This window comes from Mesitornis unicolor, unplaced genomic scaffold, assembly GCF_000695765.1.
Source record: "Mesitornis unicolor isolate BGI_N332 unplaced genomic scaffold, ASM69576v1 scaffold16023, whole genome shotgun sequence".
Lineage (NCBI taxonomy): Eukaryota > Metazoa > Chordata > Aves > Mesitornithiformes > Mesitornithidae > Mesitornis > Mesitornis unicolor.
The window spans coordinates 5,265-20,450 of record NW_010174122.1 but is presented as its reverse complement, the minus strand read 5'-3'; the positions used below and the strand labels follow the sequence as shown (position 1 = coordinate 20,450).

The 15,186-nt window shown below is 39.2% G+C and overlaps 1 protein-coding gene across 1 annotated transcript in view; it reads left to right on the top strand.

The window, feature by feature from the left end:
- LOC104537930 (slit homolog 3 protein-like) overlaps nt 1-14,336 on the top strand; it is a gene marked incomplete at both ends in the record, with an annotated part of 59,078 nt that extends 44,742 nt beyond the window's left edge. Inside the window, 6 exons of the mRNA XM_010180952.1 lie at nt 1,740-1,808; nt 3,299-3,370; nt 3,552-3,623; nt 6,623-6,694; nt 10,386-10,549; nt 14,212-14,336. Coding sequence (XP_010179254.1) covers nt 1,740-1,808; nt 3,299-3,370; nt 3,552-3,623; nt 6,623-6,694; nt 10,386-10,549; nt 14,212-14,336 — 574 coding nt within the window. The remainder of the gene's footprint in view (nt 1-1,739; nt 1,809-3,298; nt 3,371-3,551; nt 3,624-6,622; nt 6,695-10,385; nt 10,550-14,211) is intronic.
- Between the last annotated feature and the right edge of the window lie 850 nt (nt 14,337-15,186).

Sequence of the window (15,186 nt, the reverse complement as noted above, 5' to 3'; positions counted from 1 at the left end):
TTTCCATTCAGGAAGGATTTTGCTTTTGGCTCAAATTTTCAAAAGCTTGTAGCCTCCCTTGTCCTGCCTAGTTCTTGCAGGAGCTGGGTCAGCTCCACCACGTGCTCCAAGGTGCCTTGATGGGATCCTATACACAGGCAGAATGGGTGACCATAAGATGGGGGAGTTTAGTTAGAGTAATTTAATTAAAAAGAGAGCTGTAGCAGCAGTAAGTGATGAGAGGGCATTATGTTGAAATAGAAGAGGGGGCGATAAAAGGTGGTGACAGTTATAAAATATATTATGTAAGAAATTCTGTTAGTGTTTGTAGATTTTGTTTTTAAATTATGTAAAAATAAAGTTTGTGAGAAAATTTTCTTGGATTTAGTTTACACAAATATCTCTCTGTTGTTACAGTTAATGTAAAGAGGGAACAGTAATAGTCTATTGTTATTGTTGGTTGCTATAGTAAATGCAGAATAAGGAGGTCTGATTCCAAAGAAAAGGAAATTGCATGTGTGGCATAAAAATTCTTTATGTGATTATCAGATTGTATTTTCAGCAGTAAAGGCAGCACATAAAGTGTTCTGGTGTCTGGGGGCCGCATTTCCTGGCTGCACTTGGTTATCTTTCAAAACTCGCTGCATCAATTACAGTGCCGCACATCTACCTCAGGAAAAATCCCCCAAAGTACCTTGTAAGGAAGAGAAATACCATTTTATCTTTTGTCCTCACCTGTGGAGGGAGAAATGCCTTTCTCCTACAGAGTACTTTCTGAAAAGGTTGGATTTGTTTCCCAGGTAGAGGCAGCATCTGGCAGATGTCTGGAGAATCGCCTTGACAGTACCAGGGCACCACAGCAGTCTCTCTCCATTGCAGCCTGATCAGTTTGGTGTCTCCCAGGGATGTAATTTCACTCAAAAGCCAATATTAAGGAGGAGAACCCCAGCTCTGTCTCTCTTATTTTGTAATAAATAGGAATAGCCCCACACTCCATTGCTACCACAGCTCAGCTGTGGAGTCTTGACTACCCTTGTTCTCCTCTGGGCAAACTATGGGGAAGTATTATATTTGTTCAGAGTTTTTCCCTTGGTTACTGAATGTTCTTGTTTCTTCAGAGGAGAAAACCTGCAGAATAGAGGCATAGAATGTCTGTATGAGGACACGGTATTATCCCCAAAGGCTTTAGTCCTACTACGCATGGGTTTGAAAAGAGCCACTTTCAGTGGTGTACATGCCATAGTAGGAATTGTGGCATCAAACTCATGGGTGTTTGTGTTGACACTGGAATAAGTGAGACATTTTGCAACACAGAGACCTGGCAGGGCGGCTCCTTTTCCAGTTCTGGTTGTACAAGGAACTTACACACACGAGGAAAAACCAGAATCAGTCAGCACTCAGCATTTTTACGGAATCTGTTAAAGGCAACAGCATCTTCAGGCAGAAGCCATAGAATTTTTCTCCCCTTCTTCAGTTGCTGTCACAGAAGACCCAAATGTTAATTTCTGTGTGCTGTAGGCCAGAGATCCTTTATTTGCTTCCAAGTCTTTTAAAAATTAAAAAAAAATCAATGAGCTACTGTAATGCTTTGCATGTGGGGTTATTCACTTAGAGAATCTGTTACAGTTTCAAAGCAATGAATCAAATATAATTTCCTTAGTGACTGAATTTATGTTTTCCTCATTCATTCATGGGACAGATTGAGTGAGAGTAGATCTTGTTAACATGTTTGTGTAATTGTCAAATCTGACTTTTTTCAGATACCTGGAAGGAAACCATCTGACTGCTGTGCCAAAGGGGCTCTCCACCTTCAGACACCTGACACTGATGTAAGAAACATGGGGTTTCAATGTCAAGAAAATTACATGAGTCTTTCTGCACTGTGTTCTAGGTAGAACATAAATAATTACAATTTGCAGGGGAAAACCTACAAAACGCAAAAACCTTCTGTAATCTGAGTTTGGAAAGAATTTCACAGTCGCCACTGCTGCCAATAAGTGTTCATAAATAGTGGGGAAAGAGTGAGATGAGTGGGAGCACCAGAGACCCCTCCTCTGCAGAAGCTTCCAGCCTCTACGCGAGGACTGAGGTCTCATGCAGGCTGCTACGGTTTCACTTGGCAGATTTGTATGTGCAAAGCTGTAAAGGTGATTAACACAGGAGACAGCGTTAATTTGTTCTAAGCGAGACAGTATTTATAATGCTAAGGCAATGAAAATTTGCATAGCTGTTTCTGCTATGTACAGTCTTACATAATAGAGACACAACTAGACTGTTTTACAGTAAATTGCTCCCTGCAATACACAGGAGTGAAATTTCTTGACTGAATTATTTATCAGAAATTTTCAAATGCTGTTGGAATCAGCTGTAGATACTCAAGTCAAATGGGCAGAACAACCTCAGACAAAAACAACATGGAGGGGAAAACTGGAATCCTCTGTTTCAAAAAGAGAAGAGAGAAGAGAAGGCTGAGGAGAGACCTCATCACCACCTACAACTACCTCAAGGGAGGTTGTAGAGAGGTGGGTGCTGGTCTCTTCTCCCAGGTGATGAGGGATAGAACAAGGGGAAACGGCACCAAGCTGTGCCAAGGGAGGTTCAGGTTAGAGATAAGGAGGAAGTTCTTTACTGAGAGGGTCGTCAGAAGCTGGAACAGGCTGCCCAGGGAGGTGGTGGAGTCACCATCCCTGGATGTATTTAAAGAGCGAGTAGATGAGGTACTTAAGGATATGGTTTAGGGGGTAGACAGGAACGGTTGGACGTGATGATCTCAGAGGGCTTTTCCAACCGAGCGATTCCGTGATTCTGTGAAAACAGTGTTTTATTTGGCAACATCTCTAATTTTGTTTTTCAAGGGAGAGCAGCAACCAAACATAATGTTCTGTTTGAGCTTAAAAGGCTTTTTTGAAATGAAAAATGAAATTTTTCTAGTAGCTGTCAACATGAAGAGCATATGGAAATGGTATGCCTGTAATAAATTGCAAAGCAAGTTGGTGCAGTAAATATTCATTCACACTTGTATAATCTATTAATACAACCTTCTTCAAAAATTTTGCTTGTCTTCGCTGATTTGTTTTTTTAATTTGTTATATGCTGGAAATATGCCTTAATATTTCTGAGTCTGAAGCTTTTTAGGGGAGTCTGTTGTGCTTTGCTTTTAGAGCTCATTCAGAGTTGGTTAGAAAATTCTGTATCATTTGATAATATGTGACTTCAATTGCTTAAATAATTTTGCTGTACAGATATTATATGATCTTTAAAAACTACTTATTTCTCAATTCATACATATAAATAGTATTTTCCCTGTGTGTTTCTGCAGTGACTTGAGCAACAACAGCATAAGCGTATTGGCCAACCACACTTTCAGCAACATGAGTCAGTTATCAACACTGTAAGTAGTCCAAAGTTTTGATAACAGTTTTAATTGCTTTTCAGACACCATCTTAGATGTTGATCAATTAGTCTGTAACTTGTTACTTAAGCATGTGGCTTTCCGTGCTTCTTTGTCCTTGAATTAGCGGTGAAATAATCAAAGAAAATACAGTGGTGTAACTCCTGTCTCATTCTCCCAGCATCCTGAGTTACAACAGACTCCAGTGCATTCCTGTCCACGCGTTCAATGGGCTCAGGTCTCTAAGAGTGCTGTAAGTACCACTTCTTCAATGCAGCTGAGTTGCAGCTTATTAGGATGCTGTTGATGACAGAGAGCTTTTTAATGAGCAGATGGCTTTCACTTGATTCAGTAGTCATAAATATTTTCACACATCAGTTTAAATGTACTTGTACTTAGGTGTACTGGACAGTATGTCCAGTAATGACTAGAGCAGGTGAATGCTAAACTTTGAAAAGAAGCAATTACACATTTGCATGTTGAATGACTTCTCTGATAGTTCAGGGACAAGAACTATCATGAAAATAGGCCTCCAAGAGACTGCATAGAGCCTGTTTGTCTCTTCTACTTGGACAATGTTTGTTCTGAGTTGAACAGTTTGCTTACAATCTCCTCTGAAAGTCTTCTTTTTGTAATCTTCTTTATATGATCTTGGAGTGTGGGCTGTGGGCCTGTTCCTTGCAGCAAGCAGCCCCCTCAGCTTTCCTTAGGCATCCGCTAGCCCCACTCCTGCTTTAGTCTTGAATGCACTGTCTCTGGCTTACCATCTGCCCCATCAGAAACAAACCCTGAGTTGCATTTGCTGAGTTGGTCTCGCGGTCACATGACCCCATGTGCAGCTAAGTAGTTTAAGTAGTTTAAAAGATCAGAGTAAAAGCTCATTGAGAGTTCCTGCTTATTTAAGTATGGTTATTTCATTGAAGAAAGGAACATTTTGATGAGAAGTTGTTGATCAGGCCTGATCTTCCATCCTCATACCAACAAAAATGCTCCTTATTTAATAGCTGTGGGGTATGTCTCAATCAGTCAGTCATTCTGCATGGAATTAGTGAGTGTGCTTTATCTGGAGTGACTGTGTAGGAACTCATATCCTTCCTGTTCCCGTCGGGATTAATTGCTTGGAGAACCATCCTTATATATGAAAAATATTATTATTAATACCTAAAACCTAGGTATGCTTAAAAGAAAATTTCAGAACCAAGATGTTAGAAGGGTAAGTACACTGGCATCAAGCACTGGCAAGAGGTGCCAGCAGGGTAACTCTGCTGTATTTTTTGTGGTTTCATGCTCTGTAGAAAAACTTTGCAGTACAATAAGAAACTGCAGCCACGATGAGCAGCTGTAAAACGTGATCATGGTGACATGGCTTATGCTCACAGAGTTCCCAGCCCCACAGGTAGGCCCAGCCCCATGGCAGACAGGTCAAGGTGTCTCTCTGCCCATGGCAAGTCTGGCTTTCCCTGCTGGGTGTATGCTGGTGTAAGGGTGTGTAAAGGTTTAATTCATGAGAGTTACAACATCATGTGTATCCTGGTGAAGCTTATAGTGGTGTTAGGGAAGAAAGGATGCAAAAATAATTATTTTTTTAAAAATAATATTTTTATCTGGGGCTGTTGTGTATTTCCATGGGCCCAAATGTTCCGTTTGCTTTAAATAACTCAGTTTGCACTGTTTCAAGAGTCTGTATGGCCACAGAAATAAAAAAATAAGATGCAATTGCTGTGTTCCCCAAATCACCAGGTAAATTAGAAAATAAATGACTCAAGGGATCAAAAGTGACACACAGGTTTGTGTTTTCCACCCTCCTCTGCCATGTCTGGATCACTGGCAATAATTCCTGGGCCTGAGAAGGGGACATAAAGAATACAGCAGTTTGCTATAACTGAACCAGCTCAGGGGAGAAGTGCAAAAGAAAATATGATTTTAAAATACTGATATCCTTTTCCATTGCAAGGTTTCTACCAACTTTTGTTTAGGAAACGGCTAGTGAGATCCAGCAGAGTTGACTTCTGTTGGCTCCTTATGAGTTCTTTCTGTCCATTCCCACGTGAAGTAGTAAACTACGTGAAGTAGTAAACTGGTATTCGGTGGTATTCTAGTAAGCAAATTCTGACTATAAAAGTCAGAATAAGCAATAAATATTTTTCTCTATGCTGTTTTCTGCCAGATAATTATCTGGTGAGGCAGAGCGTGCAGCAGCCGAATAGCTAATTTTATTTATTTATCAAATAAAATCTTACATGATTGTGTATCTTCTCTGGTGCATTTTCTGGAGAGTTTTTCTGCAGTTGTCACCCCCAGCATCCTGTGCCCTCCTGCACGCCCCTTTGGTGCTGCACGTTTCCCTGTCTGCTCTGAGCCTTGGAGTCCTGGCAAGCGCTCATCCCCTCTGTTCGTGTGTCACAGACTCTGGGGGTGGTGCCCTGCATGAGAGCGTTGTGACCCTGCAGTCACAATGGCAATGAAAACCACCAGTAATCACAAATAATTATTTTTACTCTTTCACCTGCCACTTTGAATACAAGTATTGTGCTCTACAAGCTGCAAAAAAAAATCTTTCCATTTTTGCTTGCCTGTGTAACACACTCAGAAATTTATTTCTTAGAAAGGAGATAAAGTGGCTGCACAAATTGTCCTGGAAACAGTGGAGAACCTTTTCACAAGGATCCTGAAAACCCTGCTTGGAAAATGTTGGTTTCTTTGTGCAGGCTGAATAATGCCCTAATACTATTAATTTGAAGTATTTTCACTGGTAGCATAAATGTATTTGTCAAACAGATTTTAAAAATACCACACAAAGAGTTATTTCCTACTGTAAGAATGATAAATTGAAATGTGAAAGTGCAGCTATGTTTGCCCTTATGGAGCCTTGTTCTCTCCTAGGATCTCTTTGAAGTCAATATTTAATTTAACTTCCACAGTTCCTATTTTCCGTGTTCTGTTTTTAATGTGTTTCCAGCTAATAAGACTCTAGAAAAGGATGCAGGTCTGTATGTGAGGGTCTGCTTGTCATAAATAGTGTGTCACCTTTTTAATTTAAAGCATTAGTCACTAACAATTCTGATTGTATCATTATTTTAAATGCCAAAGTCTAGAAGTAGAAGTAATAAATCATGGAAGCTCATGAGTTGTGAAGCTTATAGAAACTCTCAAAGAAACATTAAATATCCTTCAGAAGCACCAACTCCTTCACTTGTAGGGAGCAGAGAAAATGCTGGTGTTTGATGCCTTCCTGCTTCTTCCCTCTTCTAGGACGCTCCATGGAAATGATATTTCCAGTGTTCCCGAAGGTTCTTTCAATGACTTGGTGTCCTTGTCCCATCTGTAAGTACTTCTGTCCAGGTTCAGCTGTTTGATTGACTGTTTCACGTTTATAAAACAGTACATATTATTACAAATTTAAGATTGTATAGATTTTCTGTTTGTCCTGCTCTCTTTCCATATTCTGCTCTGGATGTTCATAGTGATTCTGTTCAAAGGAAATAAAAAAATACTAGAACCTGTTGTTACTGGTTACCAAAATATTTTCTTAAGGAAAACCAAATGAGCAAATGTGACGCTTTCCTTTTCTGTGGCCTTTGTGTTTAAGGCTTTCTTTCAGCATTGTCTCTGTGAAATGCAGTGTGGTATGGGCTGAGAGCAAGACAGGAAACCTCCCACAAAGAATAAATATTAAGCAAATGTGAATTCCTTGCTTAATAAGTGTCATATGTTTTGCATACTGAAATACCAGTATGTGAACTTGTTGATGAATGACTACTTCAGACATATATATTTAATCATATGGAAACTGGTCATTTCACAGCATTAATGCTTCATTCCATAATTTGCAGAAATTGTTAGACATTTCAGATTATTTCAGCAAATTACTGTTGTATTGGTGGAGGTCCAGGATATTTTTTAATGTAGTTCAGTTGAAAGTACTGTAAAGACAAATAGCTGCAACTGCTACAAAATAACCTGAAGTGTAACAGTGCCAAAAGAGTGAACAGAATATCTTTTTCTCCCCGAGATAACACATGATACTTCACATTATTAGACAGTAGATGTAAAGGAAGAGTAATTTTGTGTAGCATGTTTCTTGATTAGTGTCCTCAAGTATCAGAGGACTGAGAATGTTTTGGCCATATTGGAAAATGACTAGTTTCACAAGTTGCTACTTGTATTTTCTGCTCTGATGCTCCCCTCTTGCACATGAGTTGATGTTGATATATGCACACATCAAGACACACAAACAGATATGTGTGCATTTAACGTAGGTTTTTATAGTGTTGTTTCTCTCTTTGCAACCTTAAACGTGCCTTCCAGAACTCTTACCTGAACACAAGGCTCAGTTCATATTTACTTATTTTCTGGATGACAAATATGTCCATGGACTGTTTATTTCTGTGTAACAACTTTCTGTCTCAGTTTCTCTTTGGACAATAAAAAATAAAGATATCTCAGATTGGTAGAGACAGAAATCATATGTGAGCAACTTATGCAATTTCAACTTCAGCTGAGAAATAGCTTTCTCTGTTTCAGGCTTACATCTTAGTATCTAAGTCAGGGAAAATATTAGTTTTACACAAAATGTACTTCTTCATCCCATTCTCAGTACAGTCAAATTATTTTGTATCATGTTGTTTAGGAATGAAACTCTGAGCTGAAGCCATGTCCCTGTCTTTGGAAGAGCAGTGACACCTTCCAGCCTGGGAATCTGGCTTCTGAGGGTATTTTTAGAACTCAGGAGATAAAACGTGTCATGCCCCATTTGTTTGGATTTTCCCGAGGGTTTACTTTAAATGAAGTGCAGATACCATTTTCCTGCATAAACCATTTACCTTAGGGAGTGATAAAACCCCTTTGTCCCAGTGCAATCACTGCAGTGTATCTGTTTAGATATATGTGATGCCAGAAATGTAAAATACACAAAGCTCAAATGAACAGTCATAAATAGGATCCATAAAATAAAGAAGACTTGTCTGTGGTGTAATTTGAACAGTTGAACAGTTGAATTTTACAGTGCAATTGTGCTGTCCAGTTTCTTAAAGAGTATTCTCAAACTTTTAGCAACCACAATGACTTTGCACTTCACATGCCAGAAAAAGGTGTTCCTGCTCCGGCAGGGGGATTGGACTGGATGAGCTTTTGAGGTCCCTTCCAATCCCTAACGTTCTGTGATTCTGTGATTCTGTGAAAAAGCTGTGCTTATTCAAGTCAAGTGTTAATTGAAAATAAATTCATTTTGAACTCTTCCTGATACATAGATCTTGAAGAAAACAGCATGCACTTGGAATAATTTTAGGAATTCTGGGGTTCCTACTCATTAGACTCAGAATGCATGGAAGAACAGAATTTTGTGTTAAATTTACAAGCTGTGTGGCTAAGAGTGGAAGGGGCATTATGGCTAGAGAAAGCTGACCAGCAAGGTGTTGAGCAGGATGGTCAGCCTGGGCCTTCTGCATCAGTACAGTTTGGGGGAGAGTATCAAACGAACCTTTAGAATTGCAAATAAATATTTGCGTAACATAGACAAAACTATTGATTTTAGTCATTCTTTTGTAATAACTTTAAATTGGTCTGTAACTGGAAGAACAAAACTGAGATCTAGGTACTGCAGTTACTTTTTTCGTGGCTGTTTAAAGCCTGCAAGAAAATATCCACCAAATGTCCTTTACACTGTAAACATCATGTTGTTGTAGTTTAACTATTATAACAAACTATGTAGCTGATACATTTCACTATAGATGGAGGAAGGTTTGTATATGGTATACACACACCGGTTTTGTGGACTATTTACTTGAACATATAATGGTCTATTTAAGCCATGTTTCTAACAGCTTGTTTACTCCAGGGCAATGATAAAAATATTACACCACTACTGAAGGATCACATCTGTTAATACTTAAAAAGAACCCAAAATCTGTTGGGGTACAAATAAGCTGTCCCCTCCTCTGTTTCTCCACATTATCATTGATAGAGTTACTTTAATTTACTTTATTCTATGTTGCCTCAAAAACAAAAAAACCCTGTGTCTAAACTGAAGTATCTGCACAACACTTTGAAAATTCTGGTGGTGGCTTTTCATTACAGCACAAGATATTTTTACCTTCTGAAAGTACTTTCCTATAATGTGCAAAGAAATAGAGTATGTTAGAACTAATGAATGAAAACCCAGGAATTCACTAAAGTTCCTAGAAATGAAGGGGGGGGGGAAAGGCACACAAACCAAAGAGCAAAAAGATACATGTGATAATTTCTGCAGTTGTACAACCATGTTATTGTTAATCATTTTTAGTGTCTGTAAAGCAGCTTTTATTACTAATGTAGTTTATAAAGATTAATTAACATGGTAACTAGCTTTCTGTTGTTCTCCCACTCCCATTTTATATATGGCAGTTGCTCAACACCACAGTTAGTTTCTCAGTCCAACTTTTGTTTGACCTTGGACAAGTGAGCCAGTTGATCGCAGTTACAGGCTCAAAAAGTCAACGCAGTGGTTTTTTTTCCATTGTAAGCAATAGATTTACAGGAATGGGTGAGTATTTTTTAATACTGTGCTGCAGTACACATTTAATTTTGATGAATGAGCCCTAGACAGGGTTTGAACCCATGAACTCTCATTATGAATCTGTCTAGGGCACAGTGGGTTCGTTAGCCACTCCAATAGAAATGTATCAACAAATTTACTGAGGTTTTTGTCTTGATTTCCCCTCCAACATGTTTTTGGTTTTATCACAAACCAGTGTGACAAATTTGATGAAAGTAGTATGTCTGGTGACGTTGCTCAAGCATAGTTGTTTGAAAAAGTGATTTGTTGTTAGGTATTTGTACAACTTCCCTAACTAATGATGGGAAGAAAGGAAAAGAGTGGGAATACTGGAGTAGATAAATCTAAAAGACTTCCTGAATACTCAGAAGATCTTTCCCACATTTTGAAGTAAAACATTCCTGTAAAAGCATAGAATACAATCAGGGATATTCTCTTTGCTTGTGAGCCAAAGTAACTGCTACCCATTGTGTTGCATTGCAGGGCTCTCGGTACCAACCCTTTGCACTGTGATTGCAGCCTCCGCTGGCTTTCTGAGTGGGTGAAGGCGGGGTACAAGGAGCCTGGAATCGCACGCTGCAGCGGGCCTGACGCCATGGTGGACAGACTGCTGCTCACAACACCCACCCACCACTTCCAGTGCAAAGGTAGGCGTAAGCTGGGAGGCTCAGTTGTGCCCTGGTGCTTCTTCTCATCTACTGTGCTTCATCTTTATACTCTTGGAAGGTGGTGTGTTTTAAAGTGACTTTGGGAGGGAGTTGGGTTTGGCTTTCATTTTCTGAGCCATCCCATTACATTCAAGTTTCATTTTCAAGTGTTCTTCCAGAACTGGCAGATAACTGCACCACTGGAAGGGAAAACAGCAAACCCCAGAAGAATTAGTTATTCCTGTTGTTTGCATCAGCTTATATAATGGCCAGTTAGCATATAGGATGTTGTTAGAACTTATTTGAGCAAATAGATTGGTTTTGGCCTTCTAACTGCCCCAGAAAACAGAAGTAAGGATTATTTTAAAAATAAAGAGCACTCTAGTTATTATATACATTTATGTGAAAAGTGAGAAAATGAGAACTCTTCTGTATACAGTCCTTATCAGCTCTTTATCAGAAACTGTAGATTATAGAAGAAGTTTTGTGTCTGAATGTAGTGTCCATTCCTTCAAGAGAGGGTTGAGTAGCAGCTCCTGACTGCGAGGGCAGGCAGTGGTAGGAGTATGCTGCATTGGCAAGCACCTCAAAAAATGATACGGAGCATGCTTTCTTGAGGATAAAGTAGTGTATTACTGAATGTAGATTAGGATGAACCTGTATGTTCTCATTGTAAAAAAAATATTTTGGAGGTTCACTTAGGTTACCAGTAAATATGTAAAGATGGAGGTGTATTTATAGTGGAAAAGATGGCTCAATAGCCTCTCATAGAAAAGGAAATGAGGGTGCAAAGTCAGTGTTTTTGTCTCTCAGAATGCCATGCATATTTACAGTGCTGCTTGGGAGTATGATTTTATAGAGGCTGAGATTAAACTGCTGAACAAATGAAGGAATTGAGGTGAGTTTAGAACACAAATTCCCATGCCTGAGCTGAATGTTATGTCCTTTCAAATATATTTTTAATAACTGTAACCTGTACTTTGAAATATCAGTCTCAAAACTATCAGAACTCTGACTATAATTGTCAGAAATACAGGCTTTATAATAGTCTCTCAAATATGAACTAAAAATACACTAAATATACACTAAACACTAAAAATACCAAATAATGTACTTGTTCACTTTTCTCATCATAATGCATTTATTTTGAAAAGGAAGGCATGATTTGGCAGTCTAACTGAACCCATTTCCTATGTGCATGTATAAGATCCAATGCCTCACACCATTCTGTCTGGACTTCAGTGATGCTCTTTTATGGTAAAACAACCAGATTGATGACAGTGTTCAGTGCAGGTTTGTCCTCGGGCTGGAGCCGTGTGCGTGGCCTGTGACAGGGACCAGCAAGGTCTAGGTGTGTCCTGCAGCAGTGTCACCCTCTCCTCTCCTCGCTGAGCTGTGCCTGTGCCTGTCAGCAGAAGTGTAAGGCTGGCTGCGGGGTGACACAGTGCCAGAGGACCTGCCAGTGTCTGCACCCCTGCCATGTAGATCCAGTCCTAGCTCACTGCTAATTCAAGGCAGTCTTTGCCCCCTAAAAGCCTGGAGTGTTTGTGCCCATGCTGGACTTGGCACCTTGATATGCTTGTATGCTTGTAAAGGCAGTGCATAGATATCCTCTGTCCTCCAGTAACTTTGACATTTCAAAGAAAAAAAAAGAGTTTAACTTACAGTTGTTAAAATTATGTTTTTAGCCTGTGACTGAGCAAGTTATGTTATGTCTTAGCAGAGCCAAGAAAATAAAAGTATGTAATGTGCAAGTCATGCAAACTCAGCTCTGCTTTTTATTAAATCGCCCTCCTAGTTATTCCTAGTAGAGGAAGGGAATGTGCTAGGCTGAGGGCGTTTTGCTATATGGATTTATAAATCAAATCCACAAGGGCAAACTAATGAATTATTTAACTGCTAGGAACTAGCACTCTTCTTATTAGCTCCTACATTGATTAGCTTTGATCTATGCCATAGGAATAAATGGAAAATGTATGTGTTTATTATGAAATAAATAAATAAGAGAAAAAAATATGGCTTAGTGATCTCTGAATGTAGAAGACCAGCACTGCTGCCTGTCTGATGAGCTCTGCAAGGAGCTGTCTTCCTATATTCTCTATATATTTTACCTTCAAGACAAAAGTACCTCAAGATGTGTCACATTCCAGCTGGTCAGTGCCAGGAATTCAGATGTTATTTCCTCTTCCTTTCTTAACTGCAAGTTAAAAACACATATGGCACTTAGTTAGACAGAAACTAGAAGATAGAAGAGGATGACAAGATTATTTTATTTCTTTTTTTGAATTTGTTACTTCTTGTGTGCTTTTTTCATCACGTTGTACCAGACCATTGCCTGTTGCACTCTGCAGTTGGTGGCCCTGGTAACACGGCCGTCAGTATAGGGTCAGCATATAGCCTTTACATTTCAGATGCTGGAGCCTCCTTGGTACCCATTTCTGTCATGTTCTTACCCCCCATTGGTGCTGTGCCAGTATTCAGTTAATAATGAAGGTTTACATCTCGTACAGGGCAGTGCAAAGCAAATCCTTGACTGAAAGGGATGTTTTAATCCCTAGTTAGGGTAATTTCCTACAGCTCCACCTCCTCTCTAACATCGAGTATAAGTTTCTTTTCTCCACTTTCAGGATGTTTCACAATTTACTCTTTATCATTACCATGCAGTAACTGAAGCTCCATGCCCACTTTTGACTAGCACAGGACCAATTTTAAGTTACTTTAAAACATATTTCTTTAAAAATAAAGTTATTTTAGGATCTTTACTGACTGATATAATTTAAGCCCTTTTAAAGTGTTAGTCCATTTAAAGTGTTGCAGTGTTTCACTTGCAAAAGCTGTTTACTCATTAATATTTGAAATTTAGCCACTACAGAATCACCATTTCTTTAGCTGTAAATACAAGTGTCTAAATTAGCTTTCTCAACAATAAAATATTGATTGACTTGGTACCCCAAATATATTTAGTATTTTTTGGATCTGTGTTAATTTTCCTGCTCACCCACAAATATCACTACTTCTGTGGCAGAGTTCTGTTTAAAAATGTGGTTTATTAAATGGTTTAAATACAGCCATGTATGTTTACCTGCATACATTTACATCTTTGCATATTTATCTTTGTGTGTTTTGCCATGATAGCTGAATGTTGAACTATAGTTCTTCTGGGCGGAACAGGAAGAAAGTAAGTTTTGAACTCTGTTAAAAATAGGGGTGGTAGAATGCTTTGCACCTAAATATTCCCATATTCATTTCTGTTGTTGCATCTGTACTCTTATTCTTGTTACCAGCTATAGAAATGTCATGTTATAGTTCACTAGGGGCTGCTATTCCAGAATTTCCAGCACTGAGAAGAAGAAAATTGCTGAAAGCCGTATACATATAAACCCACTCTCTGGAGATTCCCAACGTGGTTTTTTCAGAGCTGAAGTTTGCATTTCCAGGAGAATATAAGCATCATTGAGACTTGCCTAGCACTTGATTTAAGTACTTAAAATTTCTCTAATCCCCAGGAACCCCATGCTGTTGTGTAAAGTTGCACCCACAGCATGTGTGTTTATGCCAACACAGGGTAAATACTGCATTAGGAAAAGATGTATATGTGAGTATGGGAAGTATTAGTTTTGTAAGCCAGTTCTCTATTAATACACTGTGTTTTGCCTTTCCAGAGCCAGTAGATATCAGCGTTGTGTCCAAGTGTAACCCTTGCCTCTCCAATCCATGTAAGAACAATGGGACATGCAACAATGATCCAGTGGGGTTTTATCAATGCACTTGCCCCTTTGGCTTCAAGGTATGACTCCGAATGAACTACATGACAGGCAATGAAGTGTTCCCCATCCCTTCTGTTTTCTTAATTGTTGTACCATGAGAAGTCAGTTTCATAGGCAACTGAGCTCAAAAGATCCCTTACTCAAGCAGGTTGTGTGTGACCTTTCAACTGCGTGCCACTACAGATTTTATCCTGTGCAACACGAAAGACATTTCTCTCTGTGCTGTGACTACACAGATCATCCTGAGCAGCTTGCTCTGGTTGACCCGACTTTGAGCAGGTTGGTTGTACTAGACAGTCTCCAGAGGTCGCTTCCAACCTTGGGCATTCTGTAATTCTGTTATGTAGACATCCATATGAAATGGCAAGTTGATTTTATCTTCCTTTTTATTTCTTCTGCCAGCAGCAAGATAAACATTTCATAGGCTGCCAGGCCAAAGAGGAGGCATTTCAGATGAGAATTAAGGGCAAGTTTAGTCCGTGGTGACAGAATGTTAATACTTGCTAGCTTACATCCACCTCACCTAGGCAGAAAAGTGATAACTGATTGGAGACAGCCACTAGCTCACCTGTTTCTGACTTCTCAGCACTGATGTCCAGAGTGTGATCTGCAGATGTGCAATTCTGTAGATGCCAAGCCCTGTGAGCATGCAGCATCGGTTTCTTGATAACACATTTGAAAATTGGAAGACAGTGTCATTGAGGATTGCAGTTTCTTCAGTACTGATGTGTAACTTCCGTTGTTAACAACACATCGTGAGAGCTTAAGGCTACCAAGACTTTGTTTCAAAATTGATATAGCTGGAAACCTAGCTTACTGTCTACACAGTAGCTGAAGGATTAAGTATAAGTAATAAATGAGGCATATGAT